This window comes from Leptopilina heterotoma, unplaced genomic scaffold (assembly GCF_015476425.1).
Source record: "Leptopilina heterotoma isolate Lh14 unplaced genomic scaffold, ASM1547642v1 Lhet_163, whole genome shotgun sequence".
Classification (NCBI taxonomy): Eukaryota; Metazoa; Arthropoda; class Insecta; order Hymenoptera; family Figitidae; genus Leptopilina; species Leptopilina heterotoma.
In genome coordinates this window covers 2,241,530-2,259,568 of record NW_025110879.1, presented here as the reverse complement: position 1 = coordinate 2,259,568, position 18,039 = coordinate 2,241,530, and the positions used below count along the sequence as shown (strand labels likewise).

At 30.7% G+C, this 18,039-nt stretch overlaps 2 protein-coding genes across 2 annotated transcripts; both read left to right on the top strand.

Moving 5' to 3' along the window:
* Window positions 1–322: 322 nt before the first annotated feature.
* LOC122499022 lies at window positions 323–12,643 on the top strand. Its single transcript, XM_043607053.1, has 22 exons — window positions 323–1,035; window positions 1,108–1,622; window positions 1,782–2,090; window positions 2,328–2,493; window positions 2,574–2,782; window positions 2,857–2,946; window positions 3,009–3,178; window positions 3,370–3,626; window positions 4,354–4,470; window positions 4,543–5,057; window positions 5,215–5,523; window positions 6,503–6,592; window positions 6,656–6,825; window positions 6,963–7,100; window positions 9,404–9,558; window positions 9,630–10,144; window positions 10,357–10,665; window positions 10,757–10,922; window positions 11,048–11,256; window positions 11,397–11,486; window positions 11,550–11,719; window positions 11,869–12,643. The coding sequence occupies exons 1-22, from the start codon at window positions 894–896 to the stop codon at window positions 12,128–12,130; spliced, it is 5,073 nt and encodes a 1,690-aa protein (XP_043462988.1). The 5' UTR covers window positions 323–893; the 3' UTR covers window positions 12,131–12,643.
* LOC122499030 (glutamate receptor-like) lies at window positions 3,843–7,878 on the top strand. The gene is made up of 8 exons (XM_043607069.1): window positions 3,843–4,470; window positions 4,543–5,057; window positions 5,215–5,523; window positions 5,861–6,026; window positions 6,149–6,357; window positions 6,503–6,592; window positions 6,656–6,825; window positions 6,963–7,878. The coding sequence occupies exons 1-8, from the start codon at window positions 4,329–4,331 to the stop codon at window positions 7,219–7,221; spliced, it is 1,860 nt and encodes a 619-aa protein (XP_043463004.1). The 5' UTR covers window positions 3,843–4,328; the 3' UTR covers window positions 7,222–7,878.
* Window positions 12,644–18,039: the final 5,396 nt, after the last annotated feature.

The following is an 18,039-nucleotide window of genomic DNA, read 5'->3' as shown; positions in this document are numbered from 1 at the left end:
ATAGCAGTTTGATTAAGTGACAATTCAGTTAACCGATAATTCTGTTAAAGGGTTTTCTCTTCTACTACTACCCTTCACAACTGTTTAATTATTAACATTCACTATCGCTGACAAATAATGATATAAATCGACAATTAGAGTGAGAAAATGATAAGTGAATAATATAAAAAATAAGTTGAAAGTTAAAATACTTCATTAGACTGAGAATTTAGGATACCTCTGTCTAATGTTAAAATATTAATTAACTATAATAATCTCTGTATTTTCTTTCCTTTTATCTTTCCTTCATTCTATCCACACATGAAGTTTAACTCTTGTGTATGGGTTTTTTTCAACATCTGACAATGTATGCATTAAATCTTTCTTTGCTTATAATTATAATAAATTTCTATTTTTATGTTCAAAATATAATTTAATATGTAAATGAAAAATGTTTTTGAGTATTTTTACGTACCATAGAAAAAAACCACACGCGCACTTTAGCACGTGTTATTTTAGCTAGTTGTAACACTAACATAAAATCCAGTAAAAAATTAAAGAAAAAAGTAAATGACAGCATTAATAAAATAGTACCATTAATATAATATTTATAAAATAATAATAGGTTTTGATGACCTTTTTATCCAGTTGCATTGAAAGAAAACCGCATAAGTAATCACAAAAGTAATCAATCATTTTAGAAAATAGTTACAAAAAGGGTGTTAAAAAGAAATACATACATATATCTACAAAGTCTCTGAGAATCTAATACAAAGTAGATATTTTCAAACATGAAATGACTAATTCTAAAAGTAAAAAAAATTATAACCATAACGCAAGCGTACATTGTGTCAAACAAAATTGTCTAACATGTATCTTGAAATTCCTGCAAGCCAAACCGATTTGAAATAAACATGACATTGAAAGTGTACTTTATAGTGACAATAAGTGTGTCATTATGCTTAGGATCAGAAGAATATGTGCAACTAATTTCAAACATTTATGAATTTTCTAATCGTACCTCCGTGACTTTAATTCACTTTGGCTCAACTGACGGTCAGTTTCTTAATTAAAACATTATTATATTAAAAAACTTAACAAAAATTACGTTTCAATTACGTTTCACAGATTCAAGCAAGAAACAATTAATTTTCGACACTCAAGTGCTTCTATTAAAAAAAGGGTTTCCCGTGTCGAACACAAACTTCAAGAAATTAGATTCAATAAAGAAAAAGGAATATGACAGTGTTGAAAAATTTTACGAAAGCGACAGATTATTGATTGTCTTTTTTGTATCTTCTTTGCAAGACTTCAGTGACATGCTGCACATTACAAAATTAATGAAACGAAAGAAAGTGATAACCTTTCTTTTGTTTGTGAAAATTGACGATTCTCCTGATTTGCCGTCCTGCATGAATCCAGTTGGTAATCCATTGAGATTAGGCAGAGGAGTCTCCGTCCTTGTCAAGTGCTATGAAGATCCGGATATTCGTGAATGGCACTCAGTTAATAATAACGAGATACTTATTAAAAAAAGAGCAACTTGGATACCGAAGAAAGGAATCACTTCTATATCCAAAAGATTAGTATTTGGCGATAGAGAATTTCTACGAGGAAAGACTTTACTGGCAGCCTCAATACGGGTGAGATGCAATATATGTGATTTTTATATTTTTTATATTTCTAAGAGTCTATTGTCAGTATTCTCAAGATTTATAGAGATTCTTGCTATTATTTATTTACTCTTCTTGTTATTATATTATATTATTCAGTATAAATTCTTAAATAATAATTAAACATAGGAGAGCGACACAATAGGGAACTATTTCAGTATGATATGTGTTGCCCTTGAGGAAGCTGGAAATTTCAAAATTAAAAAAACCCATATCGTGGCTGATTATGGAATACTTGATGAACGGACTAATACATGGAATGGTGCCGTGAGCTTAATTATGAACGAAACAGTTGACATGGCAGTGGGTTTCTTCACCTTCTTACCCAGTGGACTTAGGGTTGTTGATTATACTGTAGGGTTCGTAAGAGCTGAATTTGTTTTAATCATAAGAAAACCAGAAAGTAGAGTTCTTGTGTCATGGTCAGCACATTTTCAGGTAAGATTCGCCTTTAATTAATCAGCTGCACAGACAACTCATTATTTGCCCTAATTAAAAGTATAAAATTTTCTATGTTCGATAAAATCCAAGTTTCCACTTGGGGAATTAGCTTTTGGCTGCGATATGTTCAAAAAATTTTTCAAAATTAAGAAACATATAGTTTACTAAATAAAAATAAACATTTAACTCAAACTTGAACAAGTTCATTTAATTTAATTAATTCACTATTTGCAGACATTTTCACTCCAAGTATGGATATTTATTATATGTACAGTCATACTGCTTCAGATTGTTTGCATTCTTATGAAAAACAACTCGCCAACTCAATGTTATGACAAATCGTCGTATACCGACGATTTTTTTAATATTTATGGAATTTTTTGTCATCAAGAAGTAATGGGTAAAATGTTAAAGAGTTTATCATATATATGAAATCATACTTGTGAATGAATTATGTTTTTTTAAAATTATTATTTGCAGTTACTACGAGTGCGACGTCCATAAGAATATTGTACACATCTGTTGCTATCTTCTCCTTTTTTATTTGGTCAATTTACTGTGCCGGTTTTGTTAGTAAATTGACAGTTGTTGATTCTAATGTTAAATTTCGATCAATGGAGGAATTCGTGAAAGTAAAGACTCACAAGCTAATAGTTTTTAAGGAAACTTCCAATTATGTCAAATTAAAAGTAAGTTGATTTTGTGTACATTTCCAAACGACTTAGGAGAAATCATTTTAATATTTTCGGTACATTATTTTAAGAATGCTACGGAGCCTACATTCATAGAAGCTGCCAAGTTGCTTGTAAATGAAGACCAACTACCGACAAATAACGATGATGCTGTAGAGATGGTATGAAATTAATAATCATTATTTATAACTTTTCTTAAAAGTAAAAATAATTAATGTTACAGATCTGCAAGCACAATATGGCTCTTTATATAAACGATATATTTGTGCCATTAGTACACTACACTAACATCTCTAATCTTTGCCCAATGTTAACAATTAGAACTGGTGACTTTGATTCTTTTGTTTTTTTGTTAAATAAACACAGTCCTTATAAAGCAGCGATAAATTATTAGTAAGTATTTATTGTCCTAAAGCCATCATGCTTTCGTCTTAATGATCGGTTGACAATATATTGCGTAGAATTTCTCATTTTCAAATATATTTCTCATCATATTTCTCAAAAACTGCATATCTCTCTTCAGAATAAAGAATTCTAGGTTTTTTAAAAAGTTGAAAGTTTACTAATTCAAACTATTGTTTCAGTCTAAGAAGATTTCATGAAAATGGAATGTTGGATAGAATGAAACCGGCCATTTACAGTTCGACTCCAAAATTTGAGGAATTTGACAACCAATTTACGAGCGTCACTGCTGTGGCTGTTGCAATGATTTTCACAATGCTGTTTGCAAGTTTCATTGTATCAATTATAATGCTATTGTTCGAGAAGCTCTACTTTTTCCTTGAAAGGACAAACGAAAAAAATCTCCAAACAATACTCAATTCGATAAGCAGAAAAAAATAATACATTTACAGCTCATAGAAAAAATAACATTTTTGTTTCTATTTTGCATTCATTAATAAATTGTGAGGTTTTAAATTATGTAACAAGAAGTACTGGGTAAATCTTTTATTTTCTTACATTGTGAAGTAATTTTCTGTAGTATTTCGTTTTAGTTTACCTATTTTTATGAATATTACATTTAGAAAAATATTTACACTAACTGATAATACTGGTCTCAGGTTCTTTTGGTAATTTTAAAAAAGTTATATGCGAAGAAAATTAAAATAGCGGTCTTACAGACCTGTGTTATTTTAAAGGTTAAAAAAATTAAGACCATATAATTATAAACTTGTTTTTAATATTACAATATTTTGATATTATCTCATAAAAATTAGCAGAGAGTAAAAGAAGAAATAAATACATTAATCAAATAGTAATAATCATACAATATTTATGAAACAATATTATAGGTTTTAATGACTCTTTTATCCAGTTGAATTGAAAGAAAAGCACATAAGTAATCACGAAAGTAATCCATTATTTTAGAGATTAAAGAAGGGTGTTACAAATAAATACATATTAATACAATTATAATAACTCCCTAAAAATTCAATACCAGTGGATATTTTCAGTCATAAAACAACTAGTTCTAAAAGTAAACAATCGCAAACTAACATGGTGACAAACAAATTCCTTTAAGTGAAAGAACTTTGAAATAAGCATGACATTAACAGTGTACTTTATAGTGACAATAAGTGTGTCATTATGTTTAGGATCAGAGGAATATGTGCAACTGATTTCAAATATTTATGAATTTTCCAATCGTACCTCCGTGACTTTAATTCACTTTGGCTCAACTGACGGTCAGTTTCTTAATTAAAACATTATTATATTAAAAAACTTAACAAAAATTACGTTTCAATTACGTTTCACAGATTCAAGCAAGAAACAATTAATTTTCGACACTCAAGTGCTTCTATTAAAAAAAGGGTTTCCCGTGTCGAACACAAACTTCAAGAAATTAGATTCAATAAAGAAAAAGGAATATGACAGTGTTGACAAATTTTATGGAAACGACAAAATATTGATTGTCTTTTTCGTATCTTCCATGCAAGACTTCAGTGACATGCTGCACATTACAAAATTAATGAAACGAAAGAAAGTGATAACCTTTCTTTTGTTTGTGAAAATTGACGATTCTCCTGATTTGCCGTCCTGCATGAATCCAGTTGGTAATCCATTGAGATTAGGCAGAGGAGTCTCCGTCCTTGTCAAGTGCTATGAAGATCCGGATATTCGTGAATGGCACTCAGTTAATAATAACGAGATACTTATTAAAGAAAGAGCTACTTGGGACTTTAAGAGGGGATTTACTTCAAAATCAAGAAGATTAGTATTTGGCGATAGAGAATTTCTACGAGGAAAGACTTTACTGGCAGCATCTATTTCGGTAAGATGCGATATTTGTAGGTTTCATATTTTTTCTATATCTAAGAGTATATTATATCATCGTTCTCATAAAAGTTATTAAAATTTTTCCTATTATTTGCTTCTACACTTGTTATTTCATTATTAAGTATAGATACTTAAATAATAATTAAACATAGGAAACCGACACCATGGGGAACTATTTAAGTATGATATGTGTTGCTCTTGAGGAAGCTGGAAAGTTCAAAATTAAAAAAACGCATATAGTAGTAGATTATGGAATACTTGATGAACGTACAAATACTTGGGATGGTGCCGTGAGCTTAATTATGAACAATACTGTTGACATAGCAGTGGGTTTTTTCACCTTCTTACCCAGTGAACTTTTGGTTGTTGATTTCAGTATAAGATTTATAAGAGCCGAATTCGCTATTATCATAAGGAAACCGGAAAGTAAAGTTCTTGTTTCATGGTCAGCATACTTTGAGGTATGTTTGACATTTAATGCACCATAACTTGCATTTATTCCAAATGACATCCAATAATTGATTAATCAAATTCATGTATTTTGCACAAAGAGCATCAGTGGAAAAATCAATTTGACACCTCCTTAAGACGCAAATGAAATGTAGCACTAATCAAATTATTGGTAGTCTTGATTCACAGTGAGTTTACAAATAAGTTCATTTAAATCCCAAGTTCCTACTCGGAGACTTGAATTTTGGTAGTCATTTGTAATAAATTTCGCGAAAATTAAGTATTTTCTGAAGTGCACTATTCGATACGTAACAAAAGCAATCAATTTCTGTAATTTACTATTTGCAGCCATTATCACTTCAAGTTTGGATAATTATAATATTTACAGTCATACTGCTTCAAATCGTTTGTATTCTCATGAAAAATACCTTACCAACTCAATGTTATGAGAAATCATCGTATGCTGACGATTTTTTTAATATTTATGGAATTTTTTGTCATCAAGAAGTAATAGGTAAAATGTTAAAGATTTTGTCATAAAATCATTTGTTGATTATATATTATCTTTAATTCATTGTCTTCAGCAGTATTAAATGATTTGCGAGGTTTAAAAAGTTGTTTATTTTAATTTTCTAGTTACTACGAGTGCGACGTCCTTAAGGATATTGTACACATCTGTTGTTATCTTCTCTTTCTTTATTTGGTCAATTTACTCTGCTCGATTTGTGAGCAGATTGACAGTTGTGGATTCTAATGTTAAATTTCGATCAATGGAGGAATTCGTGAAAGTTAAAACACACAAGCTCATTGTGTTTAAAGAAACTGGCAATTATTTTAAATTGAAAGTAAGATGCATATTTTGTGTCATATAAAGCTTTCTTGTTTAGAAAAGAATTGTGTTTTAGAATTTATTTATTTCCTTTAAAAAAGTGCAAGTTTTAGAAAACGTTTTTTAAATTACGATTAAAAGTTTTTGGTACATTTTTTAAGAATGCCACTGAATCCACATTCATAGAAGCTGCCAAGTTGCTTGTAAGTGAAGACCAACTACCGACAAATAACGATGATGCTGTAGAGATGGTATGGAATTAAACATTGTTTATAAATGTTCTTAAAAGTCAAAATTAATTAATAACCTTTTAGATTTGCAAGCAAAATATGGCTCTCTACTTGGACGATATATTTGTACCATTAATGTATCACAATAACGTTTCAAATCTTTGTCCGATGTTAACAATTGGAACTGGTGACTTTGATTCCTTTGCTTTTCTTGTGAATAAACATAGTCCGTATAAAGCGGCGATAAATTATTAGTAAGTATTTATTGCAGTAGAACCGTTTGATTGATTATTTCTTTAGCATCGTGATTCTCTCAGAAACTGAATTTTTTCCATCATAATATTAATTTTTTTGAAAGTTTAAAGTTTACTGATTCCAAATATTGTTTCAGTCTAAGAAGATTTCATGAAAATGGAATGTTACCTCGAATGAAACCGGCCATTTACAGTCCTGCTCCAAAAATTGAGGAATTTGACAACCAATTTACGAGCGTCACTGCTGTGGCTGTTGCAATGATTTTCACAATGCTGTTTGCAAGTTTCATTGTATCAATTATAATGCTATTGTTCGAGAAACTCTACTTTTTCCTTGAAAGGACAAACGAAAAAAATCTCCAAACAATACTCAATTCGATAAGCAGAAAAAAATAAAGCACAGTGTCTATATATACATGGAGAGAAGTTCCTGAAATTTTACTGAATTTATATCGGTGAAACTGGGATGAACCGTCAAAACAGTAATTTTTCAAAAACTAAACTGTAAAAGCAATTTTATTAATGAATATTGTAAAAAGCATAAACCTTACGATACATGTATTAGCGCTTTAAGGGAGCGTTAATAAATGATGTCACGTTTTTTGGGGGAGGGGGGTCTCTACTAACTACTAAACGTGACACAATGTATTTTTACATGTAAAATTGCGTGACATCATTTATGAACCCTCCCTAAGTAATATATTTAAACTTCAATTGAGTCTTTAACGTTTCATTTACAGCTCAGTAAACCGTTTACTGAATAGTTCGGTGAAACGTATAAGATAAGGTATGCGGTAAAATTGATCAGTTAGAATTTATTGTATGGTTTGGTAAAACTTGAAGATACATACATAATATGTAGATAGATAATACATACATACATCGCATTTATTTTAGGCAAGTCAAGGAAGTTTTACCGAACTATTCCTGAAATGTTAGAACCTATCAAGGATGTATTCAAAATAAATCTTAAATTCTATTTAATTTACATTAAATGTCCACTTTAAATTGTTTTCTAACTTTCACTGTACTATAGCTTGTAAGAAATAAAGATATCACATTAAATTTTAACCATTATTGCTGAAAAAATAACTTTAAAATTATTAAAAAGTACGATAACTTTATTGAAAAATTCGGTAAAATATAAGGAACAAATTTTCTCCGTGTATAGAAAAAATAACATCTTTGTTTTTATTTTGCGTATTCATTAACAAGTTCCACTTTTTTTATGATGTTAAAAAAAATTAAGACCGTATATCTATACTTCATTAGACAAAATCTAGTTTACTTGCTTTTAGTGTTAAAATATTGTAATGTTAACATAATTAATATACACTAAAAAAGTAAGTGACAATATTAATAAAATAGTAATAATGTAGGTAGGGGAGAGTGGGGCAAAATGGGGTAGGCGGGTCAAATGGGGTACCTCTGTTTTTCCATGATAGGTACTTTTAATTTTTTTAACCTCGACATATATCATTCATGTTGATAAGAAACTGTTATTAATTATGAAGACACCCGAAAGAAAATTTTTTTTTGAAAGTTATACAACTTTTAAGTTTTAAGCAAAAAAAATATGAATTTTTTTCAAAATTAAAGTGCTTACCAAACTTTTTGGGTTAATGCATTTAATTTGGCAAGTGTGGGATCTTTTTCAGTACTTATTCTAGAGTAATTTCCAGTAGAATAGATTGTTTCATTGTTTACAATAACTTGTAAACATTGCATTTTGTTTTAATATGCAGTGTGGGGCAGAATGGGGTACCTAAGTGTGGGGCATGCCGGAAGCTACGCCGTTCCATTAAAACTATTTAAAAACATTATATTATGCATATTTAAAGGTTTCCTGCAAAAGAATCGATATTTTTGCTTCGAGGCATTTATACTATCGATGTTTCATTATCGATATATCGATATTTTGCAAAAATCCATGTTTTTTTGTTAAATTCTAATAAATATTACTTGTTTTTTCATAGTAATAAAATATCCTACTTTTTGTTCATATTTATAATCTCATACAACAAGAATTTAATGAATTTTGAAAAAATATTCAATGTTTTGTACAGTTATTTGATGCCACCCCATTTTGCCCCACGGGTTAGGCAAAATGGGATTTTAGCACTTTCTTAGAAAATACGATATAAGTTCTTTCAAAAATTTTTTTCTCCGCTATTGTCATAATTTCCTCAAAGCCAAGTGTACAAAGAAGAATTCTGAAGTTTAGCTGAATCGATTTATTCGTTTGGTTCTCTGTAAACAGCCAATTTCAAAAAGGTACCCCATTTTGCCCCACTCTCCCCTAATATTTACAAAATAATAATAGGCTTTAATGACCATTTTATCTAATTAAATTGAAAGAAAAATACATATTATATTATGTAATCACAAAAGTAATTCATCATTTTAGAAAACATTTACAAGAAGGGTGTTCAAAACAAATAATATATCTATAAAGTCCCTGAAAATCCAGTACAAGTAGATATTTTCCGACAAGAAAGAACTACTTCTAAATGTAACAAAATAATAAATATATTGCAAGCGAACATTGTGACAAAAAAAATTCCTTCAAATGAAATAGATTTAAAATAAACATGACATTGAAAGTGTACTTTATAGTGACAATAAGTGTGTCATTATGCTTAGGATCAGAAGAATATGTGCAACTAATTTCAAACATTTATGAATATTCTAATCGTTCCTCTGTGACATTACTTCACTTTGGCTCAACTGACGGTCAGTTTCTTAATTAAAACATTATTATATTATAAACTTAACAAAAATTACGTTTCAATTACGTTTCACAGATTCAAGCAAGAAACAATTAATTTTCGACACTCAAGTGCTTCTATTAAAAAAAGGGTTTCCCGTGTCAAACACAAACTTCAAGAAATTAAATTCAATAAAGAAAAATGAATATTACAGTCTTAAAAATTTTTACGGAAACGACAAAATATTGATTGTCTTTTTCGTATCTTCCATGCAAGACTTCAGTGACATGCTGCACATTACAACATTAATGAGGCGAAAGAGAGTGATAACCTTTCTTTTGTTTGTGAAAATTGACGATTCTCCTGATTTGCCGTCCTGCATGAATCCAGTTGGTAATCCATTGAGATTAAGCAGAGGAGTCTCCGTCCTTGTCAAGTGCTATGAAGATCCGGATATTCGTGAATGGCACTCAGTTAATAATAACGAGATACTTATTAAAGAAAGAGCTACTTGGGACTTGAAGAGGGGATTTACTTCAAAATCAAGAAGATTAGTGTTGGGCGCTAGAGAATTTCTTAGAGGAAAGACTTTACTGGCAGCCTCAATACGGGTGACTTGTTCATTATAAATTGTGACATGTCTAATTATTATTTCATTTATCTAAAGAATCACCATCAGATAAACGTTTCGACATTTTGCCAAGGAACCACCAATAAAATAGTAATAATCCTCGCAGAATTATTACTTTTATTGATGACTTCATTACTATTTTTGCTCTTGTTATTATTTTACTTTATACAATAAAAGAATAATTTAACACAGAAAACGGACACCATAGGTAATTATTTCGGTATGCTATTTGCTGCTCTTGAGAAGGCTGGAAATTTCACAATTAAGAAAACAAATATAATAGAAGATTATGGAGCACTTGATGAACGTACTAATAAATGGAATGGTGCCGTGAGCTTAATTATGAACAAAACTGTTGACATAGCAGTGGGTTTTTTCACCTTCTTACCCAGTGAACTTTTGGTTGTTGATTTCAGTATAAGATTTATAAGAGCCGAATTCGCTATTATCATAAGGAAACCGGAAAGTAGAGTCCTTGTCTCATGGTCAGCATATTTTCAGGTATGCTTTTCAATAAAATTATTGCATTTTCTTAAATGCACTACTCGATACTTAACAAAAGCAATGTATTTCGGTAATTCGCCATTTGCAGCCATTTTCACTCCAAATTTGGATACTCATAATATGTACAATCATACTGCTTCAAATCGTTTGTATTCTCATGAAAAATACCTTACCAACTCAATGTTATGAGAAATCATCGTATGCTGACGATTTTTTTAATATTTATGGAATTTTTTGTCGTCAAGAAGTAACAGGTAATATGTTACAGATTTTGTCATAGAATCATTTGTTTTATCAAATATTATTTTAATTCAAAACTATTGTTTTCTTATTGAACTGTTTTGAGAGGTTTAAAAATTTGTTTACTTTAATTTTCTAGTTACTACGAGTGCGACGTCCATAAGAATATTGTACATATCAGTTGTTATCTTCTCGTTTTTTATTTGGTCTATTTACTCTGCCCGATTTGTCAGTAAATTGACAATTGTTGATTCTAATGTTAAATTCCGAACAATGGAAGAATTCGTAAAAGTTAAAACACACAAGTTGATAGTTTTTAAAGAAACTTCCAATTATTTCAAATTAAAAGTAAGATACACGTTTTATGTCAAACAATGCTTTCTTGGTTATCAAACAATTGTGTTTTAATTTTTTTTCTTCGAAAAAATGCGATTTTTAAAAAGCATTTTTTAAAATTACGATTAACAGTTTTTGATATTGTTTTTAAGAACGCCACTGAATCAACATTCATAGAAGCTGCTAAGTTGCTTGTAAATGAAGATCAACTACCGACAAATAACGATGATGCTGTAGAGATGGTATGGAATTAAACGTTGTTTATAACTTTTCTTAAAAGTCAAAATTAATTAATAACCTTTTAGATTTGCAAGCAAAATATGGCTCTCTACTCGGACGATACATTTGTACCTTTAATGTATCACAATAACGTTTCAAATCTTTGTCCGATGTTAACAATTGGAACTGGTGACTTTGATTCCTTTTCTTTTCTGCTGAATAAACATAGTCCATATAAATCGGCAATAAATTATTAGTAAGTAGTAATTGCATTAGAACCGTCATTTTTTGTCTCAATTTGATTGATTATTTCTTTAATATCGCGATTCTCGCAGAAACCGAATTTTATCAATTATTACGTTTTTTTGAAAGTTTAAAAATCACTAATTCAAAATATTATTTCAGTATAAGAAGATTTTTTGAAAATGGAGTGATGGCTCGATTGAAACCGGCCATTTACAGTTCTGTTCCAAAGATTGAAGAATTTGACAACGAATTTACACACGTTACTGTTATAGCTGTTGCAATGCTTTTTGCAATGCTCTTTGCAGGTTATATTATATCAATTACAATGCTTTTGTTCGAAAATCTCCATTTTTTGCTTGAAAGAACAAAAAAACAAAATATTTTCTTTAGAAAATCTTATAAACTGAATAGTAAGTTGTAAAAGTTTTTCTTGGAAAATATCTTCTACACAATATAATTTTATAAATTAATTTTTAAGGTTTAATTTGTAATTTTGAAGCATAAAATGTAAATATATCGACAACATACTTTAGTGTGGAAGAGTAAATGTTGAGAAATATTGATTCATACCCCTCCTAAGAAATAAAGTTAATGTGAAACATATACATTTAATTATTCAGGCAATTATCTTTTGTTTGAAGAAAATATTTTAGTTAATTGTTATTAATTCATAAAAAATAGGAAATGGGAAGGAAATGTTAAACTTTAATTTATAAACTCATTTAAGGCTAGGGTTAAATTTCTAAAACAGCTTTTTCCTATTAGTGGAAACATTAATAAGGTATATCAACTCATGAAATCATTAAGCAAGTAGTTGGAAAAGAAAAATTGACAATATTAATTAAATTGCAACGATAATAAAATATGTATAAAGTGTGAATAGGCTCTAAGAACCTTCTTGCTCAATTAAGTCGAAAAAAGTATAAATAGATGTAATCAAGAAAATAATTCATCAATAAGAGAAGGGTGTTAAAAATATGTATATTTACACATAATTAAAAAGACTAGCATTTCATATGAGTAAATATTTTCAGACCTTACACATCCTTTTTTAGTACTGGTTAATAATTATAAATATACTTTATTTTAAATCTAAAATATTTGAAACAAAAATGATATTAAAGGTGATCACTTTATAAACAAATTTAAGAAATTTGTATTATAATAACAAAAAATTTCTTTCACAGATTTCAATGTAAAGAATCTAATTTTTGACACACGCAAGTATTCTTATTAAAAAGATTAGCAGTGTCGAGCATAAACATCAAGAAAATAGTAACAACAGAAGAATATTACAGTCTTGAAAGCTTTAACGGAAATGATAAAATACTAATTGTCTTTTTTATATCTTCTGCACAAGACTCTAAGGATTTGCTGCATATAACAAAGTTATAATCACGAGAAGAAAAGTATTATAAATCTAATTATATTTGTTAAAATTGATGACTCTCCAGTCTTGCCTTTTTGCATGAATTAAGTTTCCATTTTTCATAATTGCCTTTCTAGAAAAATAAAATTCCATTGGCATGAATTTTATTCTATTATCTACATTGGAGCGATTTGAAATAAAAATGTATCACATACAATGTATGAACAGAAGGATTGTCAATTTTTTAGCATTTATAGCAATTGACCAATGGGTTATCTTGACTAAAGTTGATAAAGGTCAGGGTTTTTCTATAATTATATTGCAATATGTCACTGCCGAAGTTTCTTTCGCCGTCAAATTCCATCAAGTGTCTGAAATAATCGCTTGATAAGCATTTCCGCTCCTTTTTGATAAAAGTGTACACGGCACTAAATATGGCATTACATTTACCTCCTATAGTAGGACTACAACCGGTAGATATAAAACGGTAATCTTAAACATGAGGTTATAGTCACTATTGGAACCTTATCTACGCACAACGAATGTGATGCTCAAAATATCAATAATCTACAATTATCTACAATTCTACATTTTGTGTTCGATTTCCAGGAAAATAAATATTTTCCAAAGTGAGCACATTTATGGGTAAGAAAAGATCGATGTGCTAAAATAGCAAAAGCATTTTACGATTTTAAAAATTGACGGAAGAAAATAAAAAAGTTTTCACAGTCCATTGGCCCACCCATGTTAATCCTCTGCTTAACTTCATTGCCACGTGCATTCTTGCCATAAAAACAGGACTTCTCCTCCTGAAATCATTCATATGTTCCTGGTATTGTATAACGACTTGGAATTGATTTTGTGAACTGATGGCTCTCAATCTCTAAGTTGAAATAAGAAATAAAGACAACGATGTTTGAGCAACTCTTTTGGCTCGAAGGAATGCTCCTTCGAATTGGTTTGATCCCTTTCAATATATCCACGTGCCGGCTTTCTTTTTTCTTTGCAATCCTTTCCTTAAGAGGATTTACTTTTTCTACATTTTAAACTACATAGAACTTATACCATATAAATTTCATTCGTACCTTTTTTCAAACAATTCCTTCAAAGCATTTCGCTACTTATCATTTTATCATTTCATACTTTTAAATTAATAATATATTTTTCTTTGGAAAAATGCAATAAGCGAAGAGAAAATTTTAATATCTAACCAGACATGTAATTGTTGAGAAAAATTGATTGATTAATTAATTAAAGAGTTGAACAATTTGTGAAAAGTTGTAATAAACTTTGGTTTTTATGTTGAAATAAATTTTAATGAAGGAAAAATGTGAATGACTATTTGGCGCCAGAGTTTTGCAATTACGTACATAATGTACGAGACAACACGCTGCTTAACAATACATTGATTGATATCGGAAAGCTCCCTCTTTTTACGAGTACCTGCATTATCTCTGTACTAAAGGTGTCAGACTTGCGCGACGTTCCACTTACACTACACAAACACTCGCAAATTTCTTATACCGACAGGTGCATTTCGGAACTATTTATTTTTTCTATTCGCGTAATAGTGGAAATGACATTCGACAAACCGCTAAATGGATTGAGGAAGCATTCTACCGTTTCTACCTTTAACAGAACTGTAAAAAATGTATTGTTTTAAGCCTAATTTTGAGTCCTAATACTAAATTTCTGATTAAAAACTGATTTTAAGACGTTAAATTGTCTAATTTTGAATTTAAGCCCAAAAATGAGTTGAATTAAAAAAAAGACGTTTTGAGCTATAAATACTTAAAGATTTTGTTTTCATAGTGAGGATATTGCTGAAATATTGCCGGGAATAGAAAAGCGGATAAAAAAATGAGTTTTTAACTGAATGGATGTGCATTATAATAAGTGTTGTTGGGGCCTTGGAATGTGCCATTACGGCAGTATAGCACCTTTACACTTAACTCATGTAATTCACTTGGAAGGTTTAGTGTCGGAAAGTACGCCCTTTTACCGCCTTGCAGCGTCAACAATTACCGTTCCAAAAGCAACCTCACCTCTCGTGTTTTAGTCTATATCCTCAGCGTCGCGTCAAGACCGGCTGATGATCTTCGAACCGAACTCGTAGGGGAGTCGAGGTGAGTTGTAACAAAGGGGCCGTCCATAAATTACGTAACACGTTTTTAGTGAAATTTTGAACCCCCCCTCCCCCTATGTAACAGGTTGTAACAAAATCGTTTTACCCCCCCCCCCCCTCTATCATTGTTACGTAATTTTTAAAAATATTTTTTTTACTAACGTTTTTCGAAACAAATTTGTTTATTACTGTTATTTTTAGTATTTATATCGTACAATAGCAATACAAAATTAAATTAAATATAAAAAACATTTAGAGGAATAATTTTATTAATATTTATATTTTTTTTTTACTTGTATTGAAGTGGCGGCAAGGGACAGCTTTTGAAAAATTTATCGATTATAAAGAGATTAAGTTCCTTATAAATATTACGTAACAATGATGATTGACCCCCCCCCCCTCCCATGTAACATATGATAACATTTTCTCGAACCCCCCCTCCCCCCTAAATGTGTTACGTAATTTATGGACGGCCCCAAAGTCGATTTCTCAAAAGCCGTGAGCTTTTGGAAATTTTTAAAAACGTGGATTTATTACATTTTTTATTCACTCTGATGCAAATTTAATTTAGGATTGTCTTTGACGCGTATTTCCTTGTTTTTCTTTTCATTTTCTTCCTTCTTTATTGCGAACTTTGTCTTTAATTAGCCAAAAAGTTCATCTACTTTAGATTTAGCATCATTGAATTGGGAATTTTTGTTTTAAAAAAGTAACTTTGTAAACGTTGGAAAAATGGAATTCCACTATTTTTTTTCTTGTAAATTAATTTCTTCTTTTTTCTTTCTTCTTCTCATGTTTATTGCCATTTTTTCTTGAAAGTTGGGTTCATTTTTAACCCAATTCTCTCGTAACCACGATTCAGTTTTGTGACGAAAGCAAAATTCAGCGAAATAAGAAACTTCTATCATTAGACCGGAAATATGTTGATTTTAAAAAAAACTTGGGCACTCTACATGTGTTTCAATTCATTTCTGAAATAAGTTGTAACACTGCAAGTTGTTTTAGATTTTTCAATTTTTTTTTGTAGACCCTAATATCGTTTTTATTTTTGATTCGAATACTACATAAAACCATGTATCAAAAATGATAAGGCTCATAAAAATAGGACTATTTTCGACTGAGTTATACTTGGTAATATAAAAATCGTTTCAACTCACGTCGGTCTCCCCTACATACCGACAGCTTTCGAACACTCCAACATTGTAATTATGTTAATAATTGAGTACCAGGATTTTTATGGGTTTCGCCTACTTAGAATATCAGCTTGTGGGGTTTGGTCCAAAATATGCAGGTGCATGCAAAATTTTTCAACAATAATTTCATTCTATAGAGTAAATGAGGCTGCATTTTGCTGCGGTATGTGTGGTCTCGTTCCCTCTCCTCTTTTCGCAGTTCCACCTTCAATTTCAATTTAATTTAGATGGCCCAACAGGGATACCACAGGTACCACAAGTACAACTTGATTTCCTGGTTGGAAAATATTGGGACCAACAAACGCATCTTAGCGTTAAATGTTGAGAAACAGCGGGTCGTATATCTTCGGGTCGATCTCTCATAGTCTCTTTTGGAAGAACAGGTTCAAGGGTTAACATTCATTCATTATCGTTTGCACAAAACTAGCCAAACAACAGCGGCTCATTGTCCGATTCATGCTTGGCAGAAGTGAATGCAAATACAACTATGCGTTAAACAGGCGTTTTCTTCATTTCTCATTTAATTTCCAATTCCGCAAATTGTCGAAGATGATAATTTTTATTACTGCACTAACTTTGCAACTGCAGGGGAATAGAAAGCATTGACCTTCGTTTGATGTTCGGCGAAACAAGTTGACAAAAAAGGAGACACGCAGCTCTTTTCATGAAGGGTGATCCTCTCTATTTGGGCATGAGAGGCCAATCCCTGGGTCTTTAGGTCTCAAGGGTGGGAACCGTCAGGAAATTTAAACTAAGACAAGTTTTTCTTTCAAATTCCAAGCTCTATCTTCAAAGAATGCCACACAAAAACGTGTCTATGTCCTTTGTACATATGAATCTTGGAAAAAATTGCTCGTTTAATCATTATTTTAGTAAGCGTGCATTAGTATAATTATTTTCGTCGACTAAAAGAGTTCCTTTTAGTACAAAGTAGAAAATAGGAATAGACTTGTTCGAGAAAAGTGGATAAATTTTAATTTTTAGAATAGTTATCGAATTTTGACCACCTGAGGTTAAAGAGAAAGAAGCTGCACATGACAAGGATGTTTCAAGTGTGAGCCATAAACTTTGGGAGTTTAGAAAGACGGTCTTTCACACCTAACCTCTTTGACCAAAATTATCTCAACCGATTCGTTATCGCTTGAAGAAGAAAGTTATGCGTTAGTTTTGTGAGCAGCGCCCTTAAATGACCGTTCATTGAAAACCTCAAGAGGCAGCCGCCGAGAATATTGAGGCTCGTTTCCAGCCATCCGGTAACTTGTTGGTTGAATAATTATTAGCGATTTACAGAGGTTAGATGACCGGCAGGGCGAGCTCATGAGCGATCATCAGCGATCATCAGCACAAGCGGTGCGGTGGTCCAAACTGGTACATAAAGTAGAGTTTTTCCATCCCCTCGGCAAATGGAATATTTCAGGTGGCAACAAAGACAAACGAAAAATAAATTGCAGTTTCTACGGAAGAGTAAAATGTGAAAGCAGCTAAAATTGTCGGGATCGGTGCGATAAGTTAATTTCGGTGGCATATTTGTCAAAGCAATTTAGAGGCCTTTTCGAACTAACAATGTAGATTTGACCGACTTGACTATGTGGAATGATGTGGAATAATTATCGGAATATATATATGTTGCCACTCAGTGCTAA